Raw genomic sequence first — 23,865 nt, 5'->3', positions numbered from 1 at the left:
AGCATCCACGCCATCTTTCTCTTTTCCCTTCTTTTCAACCCCTGAGCGGTTGCTCTAGTCCTCCGTGTAATAAAGTCTCTTGCGTGAGGCCCTGGGTCAATTGTGGATTTCTGGGAGCTTTTGTTGAGCCGCAACTGAGACCCGGCATACGGAGCGCCAGTTCTGTCGGAGGGGCTGGAACTACCACGGTCCGGAGCTGAGCTGCATTTTTCCTTACAAGACTAACACTAGTAGCTACTTCTTAATGTACTTGAGATTTAAAGGGATAATGTTTATACATCACTTCATATAGAGCCTAGAATTTCATAAGAGTTCAAGAAATCTTAACTATTTATTCATTATTTTCTGTCTTTTTTAACACCCTAAAAATGTTTTGTTTTTGTTAGTAGATTCTTAACCTACAGTCAAGCCGAGTTAATAAGTCTTTAGATTTGGTCAAAGATAACCCGAAGACTTATTAACTCAGGTTCAACTGTACATGTAAAGATTGCTTAGAATTCTTTTTGTTGTTTTGTTCAAAAGTGTGCTGTGAAATGTAGTCTGTACTGGCACATGTTTCTCTAACCATAAAAAGTAGCAGTCCTGGATAGCATAATGCTAAGTGAAATATGCCAGACTCAGGGCAGTATCACATTTTTTCTCATGCCTAATGTGGGTAGGTTGGGAAGAGACAGTCAGAGAGCAAGAAGGCAGTCAGAGAAACAGGTCAGATATGATTAAAGTATGATACCTGTATCTACGAATATGCCATGAAACCCATTATTCTGTACAATTAATAGACAGTAATAGAAAATGAAACGTTAAAAAGTAATGTTAAACATTTCTTCTTCTTTTTTTTTTTTTTTTTTTTCATTGTAGAGATTTTTCTGAGGTTTGCTAGGGCTCTGAAGAACATTTACCATCTGGGGTTGTAGCTCAGTGGTAGAGCATTTGCCTTGCATGTGTGAAGCACTGGGTTCAATCCTCAGCACTGCATATAAATAAATAGATAAAATGAAGGTCCATCAACAACTAAATTATTTTTTTAAAAAAGAACATTCACATAAGCATAGGAGTAGAAGATGTATAAATGAATGTAATTTTAAAGATTGGATTAATTTGGAGTATTTTGTGCAGCAACCTTAACCTGTTTTGCTTTGGCAGCATTTAGAATCTGTACATTTTCTTGAGTCTGCTAAATATTTTAAACATAGCACGAAAATATGGGCAAATTTGAAATATTCAGTCTTTCTATCTTAATATTTCCAAATGTACTTCCTTTATGCCTGTATTTACTTCCAAAATCTTCTGAAACCCCACCCCTCCCTATTATGATCTCAACCCACAGTGGGCAAAGCATTAGCCTGTGGAAGAGACCATAAACCAGACAATTGACAGACCACTGGTTTCCTGGGAGCAAATTTTAAGAATTAGCGAACAGTGACAAATTCTAAGCATTAATACAGTTGGGAAATTCAGAATTCTAAATGGAAGTATTATTCATATCACTTGTTCTTGGACTTCAAGGCAACCTGAGGATTTTCACAATTATTAAATTCTCTCTTGGTTATAACATATTTAAACTTAATTGTTCATGTTATATTCTAGCCAATGGCCACATGTCTCCTCTCTTCCCAAGCTGATAATGTATAATTCAACTCTTAGAAAATAAACAAGTCAATAATAATATAAATAATTTATGTTCAGTAAAGTGTCCCATAAAACTGACGGCAAGAATCTACTTCTATATATTTCTAAATATGAAATCATCTGTCCTTACTAAGCTCTTTTCTAAGATAGTTTATGTAGCACTATCTTATTACAGCAAACCCTAAATACTAAAATAATGATCATTTTATATAAATGTCATGCCCATCTTATTAAGCACATATGTTATGTTTTGGAAATGATGTAGAATGTCTACTATGTAATTTTTTAAAAGCTGACTATATTTTTCAGTAAATTAGATATCGACATCATAGTCTCAAATATTTTTGCTTTGTAAAAATTATTCTAATTTATTTTGACAAAAATATGGATTTTTTCTCTCTTTTTTAGTTCATCTATTCATTCATTCAACAATTCTCTAGTGAGGATTAATTCACAGGAAGGCTCTTTTTTTAGTGCTAACAGTGCAGATTGTAATGCACATACATAGATACTATTCTCATGGTGCTTACAGTCTAGCATGGAGGAAGAAAATAAAGAAGTAAATTAAAAGTAGTTATGTATAGCTGGGTGTGGTGGTACGCACCTGTAATTCCAGCTACTTGGGAAGCTGAGGCAGGAGGATTGCAAATTTGAGGTCAGACTCAGCACTTTAGGGAAACCTTATCTCAAAAATAAAATAAATATATGAAGAAAAAGAGCTGGGGTTGTACCAGAGCTTAGTAGTAGAGTGCTAGCCCAGCAAGCAAGGTTCTGGGTTATATTCCCAGTACTGGAAAACAAAACAAAAAGCTGAATATATATAATTTTATTAATTTACTTAATATAGTACCAGAGCTACTATAGTCACTAGGTTAGTACTAAATAGGTCAATTTCCCTTACTTTTGATAACTTATAATTTGGTAACAGAAATTAAAATTAAAAATAAAATAAGCACATATGGTAATTATTGAAGGAATTTGGCAGGAGCTTAGAACAAAAACTAACTTTTAGCAATCATAATTCCTTAGGGAAATAGAAACATAGATAACTTTAAGCAAAATGAAAGTAGCGTTTTTATCATGATTCATGTCCCACCTGCTTAAATTCTTCATCTTTACTGTCAAATGAAGAAAATACCTTAACTTCCTCTAATCTGCCTTGAAATTTCCCAAACAGAACAGCAGATGGCACCAGTCCCTCAGTCACTCCTGCCTGAGGCTGTTAAACCATTTTGATTAATTCATACTAAGAGCTCAAATAGCACTCCACAGGGTGTATGTTTCCATTTATCAATTTTCCTATACCTCTCTAATTCACGTTGGGGTTCCAGTAGAGATTTAAGGTCCATCATCATTGTACTGGCGAGGAAGCAAACACAGTAATTAAAATGACACCTTTAGAGTCACTTAGTCACTCACAGGAGCAACCACACCATGTGCTGTGTTTATCAGGTGGAACATGGACTCTGAATTTAGAAACTGTGCTAGTGATTCAATTCACTTATCTTTGGCTGTTTTCTCTCTAAAAATGAATGGAATATACCAGATGAGTGACTTCAATTTTTTTCCTTAGCTCAATTATTTTTCTTTAAGTGAAATTGTATATTCAATTCCCAAATACAAAACAAATGACTACAGGGAGGCTTTTGTTGAATCAGTACTGGAAGAGCCAATGAGACTCTCCTATTTGGGTTCTCCTGTCTCACGTTCTATTATATTTTTCTAATAAACATGATATAGGAAAAAAAGAAAATAGAGTCAACATATCTGACTGAAATATAGATGGCTAATATGGTAACAAAATAAATGCATTGGGGAAAAAAAGAGCCACTGTGAATAGAAGAAGAGGAACAACACTTAAGGCAAACAAAAAATATACATACAAAACCCATTCCACATTGTATAACCTATTAAAATATGTATTACACTCCATGAGTGTGAAGCAATTATGATTTGTCAAGTGAAAATAATATAAATGTTAAAATAATTAATTATCTCTACTTTTAAAAACTCTTTACCATTCCTTTTTATTTTCTTTCTGTCTTCCAAAAGCAATTTAGAGACAACTCAGTTGTAATGTGGAACTAGAAATTGAAATTACTGGTTGGTTAGTGTGATGACTTTCATAAGTAAATTGCTTGTTTTCTTATCTATTTCCTGCATTAGATAGAAGATGATTAAGACATTGTACTAGATCTTGAACTCAGAATACCTGTAAAATCAGAGTGCTTAATCCCCTCCTCCACTCCTTGCCCCAAGTCATAGTGATGAAACCCAGGGACTCATGCATGCTGGGCAAGTGTTCTACCACTGAGCTACATCCCTAACCCTTGTTATTTTTTTGAGATGGGATCTCACTAAATTGCCCAGGTGGCCTCAAACTTGCAATCCTCCTGACTCAGACTCCTGAGTACCTGGGATTAGGGATTATAGATAGGCTTGTACCATCAGGCCCGCTGAGTGCCTATTATTTTGAAATTTATAAACTAAAACTGGTTGTAATGAACAATGGATTTCAGACTATAATACATGGAGACATATATATTGCTTATGTACTATTACTTATAAATTATTTATTTTTATATCAAATACAGATGATTAACTTAATCAGATAATGATCAACATTAAGAATGATAATTTCTTTTTGAAAAGTATTTCTTTAATATCTATAAAATATATATAAATGCAAGAATGCAGTAATTTATATATTGACCCAACAAATTACTGATAGCCTATGATGAATCAGAAACAATCCTAGAGTATTAGCAAACATCAATGAATAACACAGGCAAGTCTTAACTCTTTGGTGCAATTTTCATCATATTACACTGACTATATGAATTAGGTAATTATTATTGTCTGTCTTTGTTTGTTTGCTTGTTTTTGGTTTTTGTAGTTTGCCACTTGGTTAAGTTGGTTTGTTTTTCATCTACAGCTGACATAAGTTTCTTTCTTTCCTTAGTGTTAGGATCCAACCCAGAGCCTCACATATCTCACGCATGCTGGGCAATGCTCTTCCACTGAGCCGCATTCCCAGTTCCTCTTACATTAGTATTTAATAGGGAGTATTTTTCTCTGAATACACGGTCTTCCACCCATTATCTTGAATTTGCCAAGGATTTTGATTTTTAGTTTGCAAATCATCTTTGTGATTACTCAGGTTGTTTGTTTTATCCTAGACAAAAAGGCACTTTCCACCAAAAAAAAAAAAAGAAAAAAAAAAAAGAAAAAAGAAAAAGAAAAGAAAGACAAAAATGAGGAAAAGAAGATGAAAGTTTATGTAAGTTTATAAGAGTCATTATGTAGGGAAAGTCTTTCCTTTTGGGGATCTGAATTGACTAGTAAGAAAAAACTTCTTATTACTGCCTGAAAGGTAGTCTGTTATTTCTGTTCTCTGGTTGTATTTAGTAAGCTGGCCTTTCTTCCTTGGGCCAAGGTATCCAGTGTTTTTATTTCTTGTACTCATTATAGGAGAGGAAAGATCTTTTTTTTCCCCACACTGATGGCTACATTTATGGCTGAGGTACCTGTAACAAGACTGATTAATATAGGAAAATCACGTACTTCCATTTAATATGTTGTATGTGTCAGAGTAATCTTCATAAGGAAAAGAAGACCTAAAGAAACAAGAAAATCTTTGTATTTTTATGTTTAAGTTTGTCGAAGAGTAGACAGTCATTGGGAAATAAAATTGTTGTCAAGGTCACGCCCAAAATATGGTACCCTCGCATTCTGAATATTTTAAGCTAGAGGGAAATCAGGAAAACTGCAAAAGTAGGCAGATCTTGCCTGCCTCTCCTCTCCTGGAGTGGGCTGTAGAAAGTGAAATTCTCCCTCTTTTCCTCCCTGATGCATGCCATAAATTCTAGACCTTCACTTTCTGACCTTCTCCTTCCTCTCTCCCCTGAAGACCCACAGTTGACAGTGTCCTGACCTATACACAGGAGAGAATGTCACAAGAAGACACAGAAAAGAATGTGAACAAACAGGAATTACTGAACTCCCCTCAGTCTCTTACCATTAGCTGCTATCCTCTTGTCCTCCAGTCAGACTTCTGAATGACTATCCATAAAACAGTTTGTCCTGTGTCTGTAGGTCTTCATTTTGGAAGGCTCTTGCGTGTCATTTAAAATGAGTATGCTTTCTCTCATTGATCTGTTGTTGTTGTTGTTGTAGGGGTCTTGGTCATGAATTTTTTGATGAGTGAAGAAAAGGTGATATTTTTTCTCCCCTACATTGCACAAAGGAAATATGATCTAATGATAAAAAACCAGGAAGAGGGACTTAGAAAGGGCTATTTGTTTCAAACCTCTTTGTGTTTTTGTCTTCAGAGATAAGTATGTTCCCTTCTCCTGGATATTCAAAGAGTACCTGTCAAATGACAATCTTATGACTCATATCAAGGAGAAGATCAAAACCAAGTTGAGGGTGATATTCCTGCTTCTGCTGCTTTCTCAAATGCTAACAAGCCACTTTTTGGAGTAGGGTGTCCTGAATCACCCTGTTTGCCAAAGACTGTATTACTGAACTGGACTACTGATGAATGTTGACACCATTACTTTGCAACAGATCTTTGCAACAGCAAGAAGTTGGTAAGACTTTGTGGTAGGCTGGGCAAGGAGGAGAAGTTCATTTATTTATTCTGCAATAAGCTCTCTTAGATTTTGATCAGTGTTTTGACAGTGAGAACTGCAGAGTCCTAGGCATATTATCTCCTCCCAAACCTCTGCACCAAGAGATGCGACTGACGGCCATGGCTTCTAGCTTTGTTCACAAGATGACTCCTGGCAGCCTTCCTGAGGAAGCTCTTTATGATAAGAAGAATTTACTTTTCCTTCTAGTTAAAATTTGGTGACAGACAGATAGTCCCTGAATCTATTCTCATGATAGTTATTTTAGAAGACTTGCAATATTAAATCCATTTTTGTCCTTTGCGATGTAAATCTACCACACAGAACAGTTTTTTCAAGCACCTGTTTCTTTGAAAAGCAAATATTCAGGAAGATAATTCTTACTCTTTCTCCCAGGCACTGTGGGAGAATAAGGGCCAATTTAGATGGTGGACACCTTTTTTCAACCTGCACCACTGCCTCCTGACATAAAGATAGAAGAAATTCTTTTCTCCTCTGAATAAGTGTCAATTAACAAATCCCAGTCACCCCAGTGCCTTTTCCTTAGTGCCTTTCGAAAGTCTTCAGATTTTTATTTTGGAGAAGTTCAGTTCAGTTCCCTCTTCCATGCTGACATAGTATTACTGAAAAATGTCCTCACCACTTTAAAGTCTGACTTTATTCATCTGTAGTCAAATGTCCCCTGCATTCTGCCCACTTTGATCAGGTGTGTGAGTTGGGTTCCTAAGTTTCCAGCAATGGTGAGTATGTTCATTTGATTGATTTGAGCATTTCAATGAAAATTTGAATGGGGAACAAAATGAGAAAATTAAGATAATATATTGGTCCCAGAGTGCTCCATAAGCAATTACTTGGCAGTATCAGTGTACTGAACAAGGAAAGAAGGTAGTGTAGAATAGCTGAAAAGACCATGAGTTTTGCAGCAAAAGGATCTGATCTAATTCTTTGCTCAAATTTTTAAAATTTTCTTCTTAAACCTCAGCAAAGGACTAAATTTTCAATGTCTCATTTTCTTTGTTTGAAAATAGGAATTATATTACCACATAGAGTTTTCGGAATGCTTAGATTGAATAAGAAAGCATAAGTGATGTTTAGCACATAGTTCATAGTCAGTGGTCAATGATGATTACTGCTTTGTCTTTTTCATCTCTGATGAATCCCAATGAGAACTATTTCCTCTCTTTGTTGTTTCAATAATGAACCTCCTTGCAGCATCATTCTTATCTTTACCTATTGTTTCTTCCACTAGACAATGAACTTCTTCACTGATATCATTTTTCCTTGCATCTCTAGCTCCTGCCAACTAGTACTTTGAGCATTTAATAAGTGTTTTCTGGGTGAAAAAATACATGAATATGTGCATGCATGTACATTTATAACAAAATGATAGTAAACCCAAGGTATCAAAATTGTTTAATAGTTTACACAGGCCAAGTCAATTAATGGTATCAAATTCAGTTTTAGGAATCATGAAGATAGCATAAGACTTCATGCATTTGTCTTATACTTTGTCTAGAACAAGGACTTAGCTACTTACTAAGTGATCTTTTAATTTTATAAGAGTCTATAGACTCAGAAATAGAATATAAAGGTAAAAATGGGAAATTACTACAGCAGAGTTTTCATTTCCTGCTTTTGGGTATCTGGAAGGACTAAATCTCATCTTGTTAAACCTCAGTAATGCCTACACCACATGATTTGACTTATAGATCCTCTTTTGCCCAAGGACAGTCATTTTGGGAGGTAAAAGGAAATAAATAACTCTCTCATACTGTGTCTTTTTAGGGACCACATAAGACAATGGAATATCACTCTGATTTAGAAAATGTGGATGAAGATGGGTATACTCGATTAGACTTCACCTCTCAAGGCATCACCAGAAGACCAGTGGTCTCAACGAAAGGTATTTTTTTCTACTGATTTTAGTATCCTCATTCTTAGCAACTAAAATACTAAAAGTAGGGAAAATCTTCATTGATACATTTTTAAAGATTTTTAGAAGTCACTGCAGATAACTTGAATATTCATTAAGACTCTTGTCATGGAATGTATTCAGGGACTAACTATTTGTTATCTAAATTTTGTTTCATGGCAGAAAATGAAGTTTGTTCTATAGAATAGACATTTCATCCCTGGGATGTTGACAGTAAGTGTGAAGCTACACAAAGCTAAAGGATTTCAATAGAGTTACTTGTTCCTGGTTTGATAGAAAAGAATCAATTGTAGGAGGGAGGTCCAGGAACCCTGTAGAAATGCATATGAGCAACATCAGAAAATAGGAGATTAGAAAGAGAAGATTGGAAAGACAGAAGACACATGACAAAGCCAAAAATCTAACAATTTTATGGTGAAAACCAAAGGGAAGTTAGAAGTCATAAGGTTTAGAATTTCAAAACTGATGTGTTTTTTATGGTAAGAGATTGAAGGAAGTTCTTGGAGTGTCAGTGAAGGAAAACATATATTAGATGAAAAGCTCCCATTAGCTGGATATGAAACTAAACAAAATGTAAATGGAAGGAAATATTGAAAAGAGCATTAAAGAATCTATCCCTTCACAGAATGAGTAGTTTAATGTCCCCTATGAATCTCTTGTTTGACAATTCTATGAATTGCTCTCAGTACTTACAAGTAAGAAGCAGAGAGATGTTTTTGATGTGGTGATGCTGATACAAAATCAGTTATCTGTTATCTTCAAGAAGGAGACAATTCATGAGCTTTGACATCAGATTTTGCTTTCTTCTGCTTTCTGGTATTCACATTGTGCAGCTATTTCCCTCTCATCACCACTTATGCAATTCTTTTTATGCAACTTGTTGACAAAGAGCAGAAAACTTGGATGAGGGAAGAGGTAGTGAGGCAAGTATGTTTATGCATATGTGTGGACACATAACGAGAGACCTATATGTGCTTGCTGATTTCTGAAGGAGGTGCTTCTATATGTGTCATCTCATTTATTTTCCACATGAATCCTCTCAGGTATTATTATCCCAATTTCACAAAGAGAAATGAAAAACAAAAGAGAAAATAATATGTCTAAGTCAGGCAGCAAATAAATGAGAAGGAAAGATTATCCTTGGTAATCAGTGTTAGGTCCCCTATATTAAACTGTTTCTTCTAAGAATGGGTGGGATTTCATGGACCTGAGTAGTATCAGGACCTATAGACAGTTACAGTTCCAGCAACTGAAGAAGTATCTTAAAGGTGGGGAAAAATGGAGACTCACCCTAAATGTCTAGATTATGTAGGCATCAGTGATGAATGATTCTCTTGAGAATTGGCCAGGAGTTTAACAAACTGTGGGATTAAAGTGTTCTACCTTTCATCATCCTCTGCATTCAATTCTTGCTCCCTCGGGCTCCTCAGGTGCTCAGGCTGCATCTCCTCCTTGGCGGCTGATTGCTGTGACTTTGGGAATCTTATGCTTGGTAACACTGGTGATCGCTGTGGTCCTGGGTGTCCTGGGTGAGTACTCGGGGGTGGTATTAATAATAGTCACAGGGCTGGGGATATAGCTCAGTTGGTAGAATGCTTGCCTCATGAGCACAAGGCCCTGGGTTCAATCCTCAGCACTGCAAAAAAATAAAAATAAATAAAATAAAATAATAATAATGATAATAGTCACAGACAGTAAGTATTTAATATGTGCTAGGCATTCTTTTAATGACTTGGCAAATGTGATCTAATGTAATCTGTACATCATCAGCCATATTGAGTTGTTGCTATTAATTCCTATTTTACTTATAAAGGAAGTAAGAGATTGGAGGTTATTTTACTTTTACAGGGTCATAAGTAATTAGTAGTGGGGTGTTGATTAGAAATTTAGATGATCCGTCTAAAAAATTCATAGCCTTAACTATATATAGTCCTTTACTGTCTCCCTGGAATAGCTGGTTTGAAAACTGTGGAATTTGAAGGATAACTTTAATGGAAGGAAACCTGTGGAACTGGAGAAGGAATACAATATGATGTTATCTTTCTAATGAAAAAGAAATTCACTGAAGGGATTATGTGCTATTTTAATGAGTCTTATGAGTGATGGGACTTATTTTATACCTGATTATTAATATAAGCTCCTTTGAATATACCAGGAATTGCCTGAGGCCCTTACTGCATTCTAAGTAGATATTCAGTGATGGATGAATAGATTTTCTTAGATTTTATATCTCATGAATTCTTTTGCCAATAAAGTAGTATAATTCCTTCAGAGAGTCTTCATGAGATTCCTTAGTTAGTCAATGTCTACTGAGTACATTTTATGTCATAGGTGCGGACAGGTTCTCCAGGAGCTCTCATTTATAACTACAGAAAAAAATACAAGACTTTTCACTGTTTCCAATCTCTCATGGTTCCAGTTAACTCCATGTTGTTTGCCTCTAACTGCATCTGTCATTCTCTTTCCTCTGCATTCATTTTTCTTTTTCATTACTTCTTTATAGAAGTTATTTGTTTCTATTCTATCAATCAAATATATCACTTTACCATTCCACCAACAATATAGCATCTATTTGTCATCAATGATGTGTCCCTTTATATTCCAATACAATTTGAGTTTCAGAATTTTAATTTTTAAATGTAGCAGAATAACTTGGTTTTCTTTTGTTTTTCTGTCACTATTATTGTTCTTGGTATATAAAGCATTTAGGAGATCAAATTCAGGCAGCAATCAATTGGAAAAAGGCAACTTTACATCAAGAAATAAAGAGAATCACAGTCAACCCACAAAATCATCTTTAGAAGAGAATGTGGCTCCTACCAAGACTCTCAAAACCACAGGCAAGGGCAAGGTTAAAGCCTTAATGAAATCCTTGATTCAAGATGGTTAATTTCTTGGTTCTAATCACTGGGGTAGGTGGAAGATGAGTGTACTTAGGTCCATTGATCATGTATTCAAGGCAAACACTGATCAGTGCTATCTCAGTATATAATGCATCACTGTCAGATCTATAATAAAGCAATAGTTATTTCAGTAATACATACAGTGTAATTATTACAGTAATAATACAGTGTATGACTGAACACTTTTAAGTTGGATTTTTTTTTATCAGTAACTGACTTATCATTGGTTTTATGTTTAGACCCTCAGAAGATTGTATAATTTGATGTGGAAGAGAAAAATATGTTCTCTCCCCCTTAGGAAAATGATATTTTTAAAGTGAGACCATTAAAGAGGAAATAGGACATTAGGACAGAAGAAAGGCAGAGAAAAGTAAAAGAGGGAAAATATTGGCAAGAATTAAGGCTCCAAGGTAAAAAATACAAAAACACTAGCCCTAATAATATATTCCTGAAAACTGGTTAAATGTGTCTGCCTTTAGTCATATAACTTCATTACAATTTTATCCTTTACTTCTAATTGCATCATAATTGACTATGACAATATTCTCACTTCAATTTCCCATTTCTGTATTCACACTTCCTGACTTTTCATCAAACAACTAATAATACATAACATAGATGCTCTGGAATGTAAATAATTGCCCTTATACTTTTCCACTTTGAAAAGCCACAATTTAAAATGGGTTTCCCATCATAAAATAACTTAAATCACTCAAAATTACTATGGATCCTAATGATTGACTTTGAGTGCATTTATTATAGGGATTTGAAATAGAGAAAGGGAGTTCTGGACTGAATTTGGATTAACAGAAGACAAGAAGGAAAGAATGGTTAACTCTCTCAAACATTGTATATGGTTTTTTAGATAATTTCTAAATTTTAAGTGAATGAGAAGATTTGAATATATTCTATAAAATCATATCCTTACAGTTTGAATTGAAAATGAAAGATATTAATGACGGCTCATTGATTATTTATTAAGTATTTATGAGATGAATTGTGTTTGCGTTATAAAAAGGAGTTGGTGTACTATGAGTTTCATGCTGCTCATTATCTTTTATCTCCAGGAATCTTTTCCAGCCCTTGTCCTCCTAAGTGGATCATACATGAGAAGAGCTGTTATCTATTTAGCATGTCACTAGAGTCCTGGCAAAGAAGTAAGATCCGATGCTCTCAGCTGGGCTCTAATCTCCTGAAAATAGACAGCTCAAAAGAATTGGTAAGTGTAGACTTCAGCTATAATTATCAGCAGTCTATAATGGAGTAGGAAAATAGAGGGAGAATCCAGGTAATAATACTTTTCCTTAAGTGAAACTTAACTTTCAGAGTTCTGCATTGCTGTTATATTAATGTTCATAAAGCATGTAAATTACATAATATATGCTTTTAAAAAATTAATATAAAACAATCATGTTTCATTTTAAAATAAATCTTTTCAAATACATTCCATGTTTACATGACCACAATGATCAGTCCTCTATTAATTTTTTGTGAGTTTGTATTTCAATTTCTAAATTTAGTGGAGGAAAACAGGAAAATGTTCCCCTTGTCATCATAATTTTCAGGAAAAATAGCAACAATGATAATATACATTTATAAAACATTTGCTCTTTGCAAGATCCTGGAAAAGGCAAAGAGGTTTAACAAGTAAACTTGTATTGCCGAACTTATCTAATTCATTATAAAAAAAACCCAACAGTTGTTGAGAAATAAGTATCTGATATCAGTAATAAATAATATAGGAGTTTAGAGATATCTCTGTAGACATAAGGGATTTTACAGAAAAAGTGAGACAATCTATCATGAATGAAAGGTAGAACTCGGATAAGTTATGAGAAGGAATTAATGGGAAACATTCTACATTATAAATCTAAAGTTATCTATAACTTTTATGCCTATTTTCACAACTTTCCTTTTTTTTTTTCTGTAACACCAATACCAATAATTACAGCTTGTATAAAAGTTAATGAAAGTACATACGTAGTAAAGAAAGCATTGTATTAGAAATCTGTGTGGCTTTTAGATCAATCTGTAATTGACAATAAATCATCTTGTATTTGTCAGCAATTCAGATACCTTCTCTGAACCCCAGATTATTTATTCATAAAATATGAAAGGGCACTAAATTAATTGGGCATCATCAAAGGCATCATCAAATTCTGAGAAGCATTTCTTTTTTCCCTTTTAAGTTAATGTTTATGATTCTAATTGTTAACACATAGTAATTATCCAAATTAATGGTATTCACTGTGATATTTCCATATATGCATATGTTGTGCATTGATCATTTTCATCCATCATCCTCTTACCCTTGCCACCCCCACACCCTTCTTAGTAATCCCTCTTATATTCACAGGTCTTCTTTTTTGTTGGTGTTTCCATGTATGAGAGGCAATGCACAATATTTGTCTTTCTGTGTGATTTATTCTGCTTAGTATGATGTCTTTCATTTCCTTCCCTCTGTTGCATATGACAGGATTTCATTCTTCTTTACAGTTGAGTGATACTCCAATGTGTATCTATTTCATATTTTCTTTATCCATCCATCTGTTGATGGTCACCTAGGCTGATTCTATACCTTATCTCTTATGAATGATGCAGCAATAGCATGGACATGTAGTTTTTCTTTTGTATGCCGATTTCATTTCCTTCAGATGTATACCCGGGATACATGATAGCTGGATCATATAGTAGCTTCATTTTTAGCTTTTTGAGGACTCTTCATACTGCTTTTCATAGAGGCTGTAGTAATTTGCATTCCTACTAACAGTGTATAGGGTTCCTTTTTTCCTACCACTGCACCAGCACTTATTACTTTTATTTTCATTTTCTGATAGAAGCCATTCTAACTGGGGAGAGATGGTATCCCACTTTGGCCTTTGATTTGCATTTCTCTGATGGCTAATAATATTTTTTCATATAGTTTGAAGTCACTTGTATTTCTTTTGAGAAATTTTTATTTAGATCATTGTCCATTTTTAAATTGGATCACTTGATTTTTGTTAAGTTTTTTTGCGTTCTTTGTATAATCTGGATAACCCTCTGTCACATGAATTGATGACAGTGAAGGCTGTTTCTTCACTCAGGGTATATATATATGTATATATATATATTTTTTTTTTTAATTTGCTGTGCAGAAGCCTTTTATTGGGATGTCATTTTATTTGTCATTTTTTGCTATTATTTCCTGAGCTTTTGGAATCCTATCCAGAATATTTCTACTACTACTGCTATCTTGAAGTAGTTCCCTGATCTTCTGGTAGTTTCAGTTCTTACATTAAGGTCTTTGATCCATTTTGAGTACAAGGTAAGAGATAGGGGTCTAGTTTCAATCTTCTACATGTGGATATCCAGTTTTTCCAGTACTGTATATTAAAGAGATTGTCCTTTCTCCTGTATGTTTCTGGCACTTTTGTTGAGAATCAGTTGGCTACAGGTATATGGATTTATTTCTGGCCCCATACCATGCTGCTGTTGTTACAATGGCTCTGTGGTCTGACTTGCAATAAAATATTATGATGCCTACAGCTTCTCTCCTTGTACTGAAGAATTGCTTTGGATATTTGGGGGCTTTCTTGCTTCAGTATAAATTTTGGGATTGTTTTCTCTAGTTCTGTGAAGAATGTCATTGGTAGTTTGATTGATAGTACATTGGATGTATAGATTTCAGTGTATGGTCATCTGGACAATAATAATTCCCCCAGTCCACACACATGAGGTGTCTTTCCATGTTTCAGTGTCTTCTCAATTTCTTTCTTCAGTGCTTTCTAATTTTCATTGTAGTTATCTTTCACTTTCTTTTTTTTTTGCTTGAAGATTTGGAGTTTTTATGAGTTCCAGAAAAACAGAAGATCTGGGGTAATATGTTAATCACAGAATAACTTTTTTTCCTTTCAGTCCATATCCATTGCTAGTAGGTAGTAAAATAAAGATAATCATATGTTGTCACTAAGTTCCTTTAGGGAAAGAAATATGATTTACTCATTTTTATACCCTTGCACCCAATATGTCTTCTTAAGGTTAACTTTTGTATCTGCTTCTAATATTTTAGCATTAGAGGCTATAGAAACCATTTTAAAAACTTGGAATACAATCAGGCCTAATGGCACAAGCCTGTAATTCCACCTATTCAGGAGGCTGAGGCAGGAGAATCACAAGTTCAAAGCCAGCCTGGGCAACTTGGCAAGACCCTGTCCCAAAATAAAATAAAAAAGGCTGGAAATGTAGCTCAATGAGTGAGTGTTCCTGAGCTCAATCCACAGTAAAATTAAAAAAAAAAAAAAACAAAAAAAGAAACAAAAAAAAAAAAACAAAACAAAACAAAAAAAAAAACTTTGAACACTCCACCAAGCTCATCAGCATCCAGCATTTCTTCCTTCCACCTGCTTCAATTATACTATGCATGAATTTTGTTTCTGACTCAATTGGCTCACATCTTGAACCCATTCTTAACTTGTCCTGTTGAATGAAGGAACCTAGCTTCATAAAATTTCTGACTTGAAAACTAGGCAATTTTTTCATGAGTTCCAGACTTGTAGCTGCAAACTTAAGAATCTCAGTACAGGCCTCAAGACTACATGCTGCAAAGGGAGTTGTTCATAACTTAGCCTATGAAGTGATGAATCCCCAAACTGCAAATTTCACAGCCTATAAGACTGTGTGTGTGGGCTAGGGTTGTGGTTCAGTGGTAGAGCACTCGCCTCACACATGTGAGGCACTGGGTTCGATCCTCAGCACTACATAAAAATAAATAAGGGTGCCATATCCATCTACAACTAAAAAAAATTTTATTAAAAAAAAGAGTACTGTCCACCTGAGCTACAACTCAAGCCTTCGCTAAGGCTTAATGCACACCATGACAGCTGATGTAGTAAGAAATGAAAAAGAAATTTTAAAAGCACAGGGATGAGAAAGGCAGAAATAAAATTATTCCTTTTGTAGATGACATGATTGTCTATGTAGAAAATTCCAAGGAATCTATAATAATCTATAATATAATCCCTATAATTTATAAATGAATCCATCAAGGTCCAAAGATACAAGATAAACATCCAAAATCAAGTGCATTCTCAGATTGAAATCACAAATATTAGAAGAGACAGGGAATATCAATAGAGACCATGCAGATATCAAAAGGATAATAAGGGAATACTGTGAACAGCTCTATGCAGATAAATCTTTCAACTTAGATGAAATAGATTCCTTTCTTAGAAAACAGAAACTATCACATCTTATCCAATACATACAACATTTCAGTAGCTATATAACTATTAAGGAAGTGGAATATGTAATTAGAAACACCTCCAAAAGAAATCTCCAGCCTTACACAGCATGGATGGAAAATTTTAAAGAAAAACAAACCCAATTCTATACAGTTTTTTCTAGAAAATAGAAGAGGAAGGAATACTATGCAGTGTATTTTATATATAATACATATATGAAATATGAAATATTTATATATATGAAAAAATATATATGCATGAAAATCTTGCTATTAGTTTGATAGGGATTGTGTTCAATCTGCATAGCAACAGAGAGAATTGGTGTCTTTAGTATGCTTTATCTTTCAATCTGCAGCCAGTGCCACATGACATTTTGGTCAACAGCAGATCAGATATATGATTAGTGATCCTGTAAGATTATGTCAGCTAGTGACACAGCTGACTGTCTCAGTTTGTGTACATAAACTTGATATTTGTGTTCACACAATGCCAAAATCACTTTCTTAGGTAAATTTATTTCTAGGTATTTAGTTTTTGTTTGTATGATTACTGTGAATGGAATTGATTTCCTGACAATTTTCTTAGCAAAGTTATTATTGGCAAATAGAAAAGCTACTGATTTTTGTATGTTGACTTCGTATACTGCTACTTTACTGAATTCATTTATCAATTCTAAGACTTTTGGGGGAGTCTAGGTTTTTATGTGTACAGAAATCATATCATCTGAAAACAAGGATAATTTGACTTTCTCTTTTCCTGTTTGTATGCATTTTCTTTCTTCCTTCCTTCCTTCCTTCCTTCCTTCCTTCCTTCCTTCCTTCCTTCCTTCCTTCCTTCCTTCCTTCCTTCCTTCCTTCCTTCCTTCCCTTCTTCCCTCCCTCCTTTCCTTCCTTCCTTCCCTCCTTTCCTTCCTTCCTTCCTTTATTTCTTACACATTGCTCTGGCTAAAATTTCTAGTATTAGATTGAATAAGAGTGGTCAAGGTGGACAACCCTCTCCTGTTTCTGATCTTAGAGGAAATGCTTCCAGGTTCTCCGCATTCAATATGGTGTTGGCTACGTGTCTGTCATATATAGACTTTATGATGGTGAGGAATGATTTTTTAATATCTCATATGTTCAGGACTTTTATCCTTAAGGAATGATGAATTTTATCAAATGCTTTTTCTGAATCCACAGTAGTAATCATGGTTTTTATTTTTAATTATTTTCATGTTATATACTACATTTATTTATTTGTGTGTTGTGAACCATGTTTGCATCCCTGGAATTAAACTAATTTGATCATGGTGAATGATCTTTTTGATATACAGTTGAACTCAATTTGGTAGTATATTTTATTGAGGATTTTTGCATGTATGTTCATCAGAGATATGGGTCCAGTTTTCTTTTTCGGTATTACCTTGTCAGATTTTGGCTTCTTTAGAATGGGTTTGGAAGGGTTGTATTCCTTTTAATTCTATGGATTAGTTTTAGAAGCATTAGTGCTAGTTCTTTAAAAGTTTGGTCACACTGGGCAAGACAGAACATGCCTATAATTCCAGTGACTCAGAATGCTGAGGCAGGAGGATTGCAAGTTTGAGGTTAACCTGGGTGACTTAGAAACATCCTGTCTCAAAATAAAAATAATAAAAATGACTAGTGATGTAGCTTAGTGGTACAGTGCCCTGGTTAGAATCCTTAATACTGATAAATAAAGAAATGAAGTAAGTTTGGTCAAATATAGCAGTAAAGACATGCAGTCCTGGACTTTGCTTTGTAGGGGGACTTATTATTATGCTTCAATATCATTAGTTGTTATTGGTCTATTCAGCTTTTCTATGTTTTTGATTCAATTTTGATAAGTCATCAGTGTCCATGAATTTATTCTAGATTTTCCAATTTTTTTTAGCATGTAGCTTTTCAAAATAATCACTAATAATTCTTTGAATTTCTGTAATATCAGATGTAAAGTCTTTTTTGAAATCTCTAGTTTTATTTATCTGGGTCTTCTGAGAAGCATTTCTTGACAAAGTATCAACTTATGGAAAAAATAGGGATATATATCTTATGAAAATTGCCTAGTAAGCCTATCATTCTTGAATTTTGTCTGGTTGGAGGTAGCACATTAACATTTTAAATCTATTCTTTATTGAAATTATGAATGATGAATGCATTCTTTATGGGAAAATTAAATGGAAGTGATTCTAAGGAAATGAACTACACCTCTTGAGATATTCAATGAAATAAAATATTGAAATCTCTCTCTAGGTCATTGTCATCTTATGCATGCATTCTTCACCAAAGAGATTTAATCTGTTCTCTTTTTCTCAGTATCTGTATTCTTTCTCTCTGATGTGTATTTGCATTTCTGTTTCATTCCAGGATTTTATAGGAAGCCAAGTGTCTTCCCACCCTGACCATTCATTTTGGATAGGGCTTTCTCGCCGTCAGAGGGAGGGACCGTGGCACTGGGAGGACGGATCCACCTTCTCTTCCAATTTGTAAGTATCTAAAGAGAAAAAGTATCATCCTCTTTCTCAGAGAGATGAAAGCAAGTCATGCAGTTAGGAACATGATTTCCGGGCCAAATTGTGTTTGCTAAAGAATCACAATGATTCTTTGTATGATGTACCGTTCTGCAATTTGAGGGGAGTGAAAAAGTGAGTTAGGAAAGACAGAAAGAAAAGAGGACTACAGAATCAAAAAATAGTTGTCTGGAGTTTTGTTGGAGGAGGGCATCTGGTAGATGTTTGAGGTTGTCTAATCAAGGAGCAGATACTGTTCCTCAATATAGTACTGAGACTAAAAGTGTCAGTTCTGAAGTCATGCCGATGCTCCATATAGATGGTATTCCTTATGTTTGTTTTCATGATGTCATTGTATATTTTACCAGGTTTCAAATCAGAAGCACAGCTATCCAGGAAAACTTACCTCACAATTGTGGATGGATTCATGTGTCCAGTATTTATGACCAAGACTGTTATGTGCCCTCGTACAGTATCTGTGAGAAGCTGTCAAAGTAAGGGGGAGAAGTAATCAGAGGAACTAAGTATATAAGACTGTATGGATGGCAAAAAGAGAACAGAAAAGAGTAATATTCAAGGTAGAAATAGATGCTGAAAATGTTAAGAGAGCATGGCGAACTTAAACCTCAGCTGAGAAATAGGATGAAGAGGCTGTGATTTCTGTACTTGTCAGTTTCGTCGGGAGGTTAATATGCTTGTGAACAGAGTCCTAGTCATGGAGTCAGGGCAGCTAAGATTGAACTTTTGTTCTCACATTGACTTAGTGTTTACTGAGGATAAGCCACGAGTCCTTGGTGATTTCAAAGTCATTTTGACTCTACCAGAATGTTGTTTTTTCTCCCTCAAAAAGTGCCAATGGACTGTCATTGTATGTTTCCTTGATTTGTTCCTCAACTTCTGGCAGTACATCAGACATGGGTATAAGGTAAAATATACTTCTGAATTACTAAATGAAGAAATGGGAAAAAAAATCTTCACTATAATCAGAGCTATCTTGTTATTTTCCTCAATATGATCATGGTTATGATTATCATTACTAAAAAGCAGCAACTCCAACTGAATAACTCAGAGAATATGCCATCCATAGCTCTGACTAATAGCATCCTCTATAATGTGAAATTGCAGGGAATATGATCTTTAGGAAACCTTCTTTTCAAATATAAATTGAAAAATAAATAAGATCTGATAACAAATACAAAAGTAAACAATGTCATTGGCAAAAATGTTAATATTTTGGAGAACAAAGCACATTATATTATTTTTATGATGTACTGTTTTGCAATTTGTACCAATTATTTATCACTATAAAATATTATTAGAATATAACTCTATTTCCTCATGTGATGATTTATCTATTTTCAATTTTCTCATTGGTCCTAATTATATTTTCAATGGGGATTTCTGTGTTATTGGGGAGGCATTTGTAGTTTTCTCACATTGATAAATATGTGAAAAGAAACTGTGCCAGATTTACTGAATTATTTGCTTTATCATGGTTAATTTTACACAATGTAGATTCCATCTCAATTTAAAATATGGTTTGGCCTCTAAATTGTGTGCCTCTTTGAAACAATCTCAGAATTTGCCTTCTCAAAAGTGATGATAAATTTGATACTAGGCAAAGGGTATGTATGTACAATAGGTACTTCTGTGTAAAAGCCTAAGTCTGAATTCCTAAAGAATTAAAAAATCTAAGAGAAGACAGTTTATTCTTAAGTCAATGATTGTCTTCTAATATGAAAATTTGCATTATCATTCTTTGGATAAAAAGTAGAGAGAGCAGAGATAATTTAGGCTGAGAGTATAAGAAACCTCATTAACTGGTTTAAGCAGTTAATTAAAGCACAAACTAGATTTTGAAGAGAGGTTGCATATTTTAATTTTGGTTTTGGTTTGAATGGTTCTCCCTGGGTCCTCAGGATGGGATCGATGAGTTCAAGAAATAATTATAAGCAAGGAAAACAAATTCCGAATGCTGAAAATCAAGCTGCACTTACCAAAAACAGATAGGCTAGGCAATTACTCATGAATTCAGATGTGACGAAAGTGATGGTGTAAGGTAAATTTGCTGTAGGTTGTCCAAGGTGCACTATTCCTGACCTGTTAACACACATTTTATAGTGCAGTTTACATAGAAATGCACATCAAAGTGAACAGGAAGTATCTACACTTTTCCATGAGACAGAGGAGGGGAAATAACTGCTACCTGGGCCTCAGTCTAAAGTTTAAATTTAGGCTGAGCAATGATTGATTATTTTAGAGGAAACGCCTTTTGAAAGGTCATCATCTGAGATTCAACGTGGTGCTGTAGATGAAGGCTGCATTTCCAGTTGCTCCGTGACTTGGGATACATGGAGCAAGAGTACTACTTCCCAACAAGGTGGGTGAAAGAGGGATTTTACTAAAATTGAATACCGGACAGCCAGGGTATCTTAGAGACTCAGAAATTCAGGCACATTGAACAAAGAACAAGAAAGAGAACATTGGCGCTAAGCCAGTTGTGACAGCCGCAGTGGCAGCGATGCAGCATTGGTTCACCAGAGGGGAGGGACACAGAGAGAAATACCAGAAAAACCTGTAGATTAGAACACTAGCCTGAGCTTCGGTGATCCAGAGGCTGCATAGCAAACTGGTGTTTCAAAAATGCCCTGTATTTCTCAACTGACAAATGGAGGACTGAGGTAGAAGCTGTCTTGAAGAGGCTGTGCTGAAGCTTGCTGCTGTGTGAGCCTGTGAGATCATAGCAAACAATGTCATACTGTCCTGGTAAGCACCTAGCATAGCCTAGGGTGTACCTAGTGGAACAAGAGTGAAAATAAGGTTGTATTCAGGAGGACTCAAATTAGAAAAAATGGAGGGGAGTGTAACTTGCTTTCCATTTGAGTCAGATTGCTCTTGTGAACAGTTGAAATGGGCTGGAAATCTGAACAAGTGGGTGTGAATACACTCAGGTACTACGCCTGGGGAGGTTGTGTTCATGGGCAGCAGAGTGTGTGGAGGATTGTCTCCTCTGTCCCATGAGTAGAATTCTTGCAAGGCTCCTGGGATTCAGACTTTCAGATGAGATAGGCATCTCTGTGGGCCATACGGGTGTCTTGATTTAATCTCTCCAGAGCAGACGTCACTCAACAAAATCCCCGAGACCTGATTAGATTAAGTCCTACTGATGGAACTCACAGAAATGTGCCACAGCCCACCCTGGGAGTGCATTGATCTGGTCGGTCTGGAGAAAACTCCAATCCACAGTACTTGCCATTACATCATACCTTCTTAAACCTGTAGGGAAGCTGAGAGCTCTTTTAATCAGCTTCAGCTGGACCATTCCAACTGGCATCTCTGTGAGCAGCACAAAAGGAAGAAAAGATTAACAACCCTCAGATCTCTCTCTCTCTCTTTCTTTCTCTCTCTCTTTCAGTACATAGCCCAAGAAAAAATGGAAAGAATGAGAGTTGGGCATAGGCAATGATTATTTTTGTCACTTGTTTTGACCATCTCTCTGGAGGTTTTTTTTCATTTTTCATTGACTCTTTTTTTCCTTTTTTTTTTTTTTTCTGTGTGTGTGTGTTCTTGCTGTGTTGATTGGTTTGTGGATATATATATATATATATATATATATATATATATATATATACACATATGCATATTTGTTTCTTTTTTCCCCTCATTTTTAACATTTTTAAAAATATAGTTGTTTTTTCTTGCCTTGTCTTTTTAGGGTTAGGAGTTTTGATTTTTTATTTGCTTTTGTTTTTGTTTGTTTCTCTTCTTTCTTCTCTCACTAAGACACAAATTCTCTTATTCTCTCTCTCTTCCTTTATGTTGTTTTCCCTGTTTTTCTCCTTATTTATAGCCATCGCTTGCTGCATCTCTTCAGCATTGCCTGTTCTCATTTCTATCTTCCTGTTGTGTTTTCTTTTTTTAATTAAATTTTTTTTTTTATTTTCACAGACTGAATTTTGATTCATTGTACACAAATGGGGTACAACTTTTCATTTCTATGGTTGTACACAATGTAGATTCACACCATTCATGTAATCATGCATATACATAGGGTAATACTGTCTGTTTCCTTCTACTATCTTTCTGTCATCCACTGTTTTATTTTTTCATAATGGTATTTTTGCCATATTTTAGAGCAACTTGGTTTATATAACTTCTTCCCTCACCATTCATGTTATTTCAATTATCACTGCTGCAGATGACATAGTTGACACCTGCTGTTCATTTTAATGCCAGATCTAGTTCACAGCTACTCATTGTTTTTGCTGTTGACAATTTCTGACCTCACCATTTCTGTTTTTGTGGTAATTAGTGTTGTAGATGTCATAGTGGGCATTGTATTTTTTTTTTAATGCTATATGTTATTTGCATTAGTTGTTGCTATGTTTGCTTCCTCCTTTTCTGCAAGGTGGTTGGGAATCTACAGGGACACTGCAAGTTCACAAGGTAGACAATGCTACTAAAGTAAACACACCTTACTCCACAGACAAATTAATGACACTAAAAATTTGACTATTCTCTAATATAAAGAACAGAAGAGACAAAAACCCAAACTAATGACTAAGCCCCAAGTAGGAGTGGCAGGAGTGGGCCCTTGGATTCCACTCATGGACATTCACTCCTACAGCAAAAAGAGAAAATCAATGCAAAAGCTATGGATCCCATGTCTAATGAACAGGTGGTCTCAATCTGGATGACTCTAGGACACTTTGGCAAGAGAAGGTTGTGCCCTAAAATGGCCCACACGTAACTGTGGAAGAGAAGTTCATCCCAACAGATGCATTAAAACCAAACAAAGTTATATAAGAAATATGAAAAAGAAGGTAACATGACCCCCCTGAAGATCATAATTCACCAGTAACTAGAAGGTATTGAAGTAGGTGAAATAACAGACATATAATTCAGAAAAATGATCATAAAAGGGATCAATAAAATTCCATGAGAATACAGATAAACAATTGAATGAATTAAGAAAGTCAGTTAAAGGAATGAATGAGAAATTCAATAAGGAGATAGAGATACTGTAAAAGACCCAAATAGG

At 34.9% G+C, this 23,865-nt stretch overlaps 1 protein-coding gene across 2 annotated transcripts; it reads left to right on the top strand.

Moving 5' to 3' along the window:
* The first annotated feature begins 7,958 nt into the window (after positions 1-7,958).
* CLEC7A (C-type lectin domain containing 7A) lies at positions 7,959-22,329 on the top strand. 2 transcript variants are annotated; one of them, XM_079143172.1, is made up of 6 exons: positions 7,959-8,163; positions 9,624-9,722; positions 10,896-11,033; positions 12,164-12,315; positions 18,682-18,800; positions 19,193-22,329. In XM_079143172.1, exons 1-6 carry the CDS (start codon positions 8,061-8,063, stop codon positions 19,320-19,322), a joined length of 741 nt encoding a protein of 246 aa, XP_078999298.1. In that variant the 5' UTR covers positions 7,959-8,060; the 3' UTR covers positions 19,323-22,329. The 2 variants fall into 2 exon arrangements, with proteins under 2 accessions (XP_078999298.1, XP_078999299.1); XM_079143173.1 differs by lacking the exon at positions 10,896-11,033 and having other exon boundaries at positions 7,960-8,163.
* Positions 22,330-23,865: the final 1,536 nt, after the last annotated feature.

Source organism: Sciurus vulgaris, assembly GCF_902686455.1.
Source record: "Sciurus vulgaris genome assembly, chromosome: 5".
NCBI lineage: Eukaryota > Metazoa > Chordata > Mammalia > Rodentia > Sciuridae > Sciurus > Sciurus vulgaris.
This window is presented reverse-complemented; position numbering and strand designations above follow the sequence as displayed.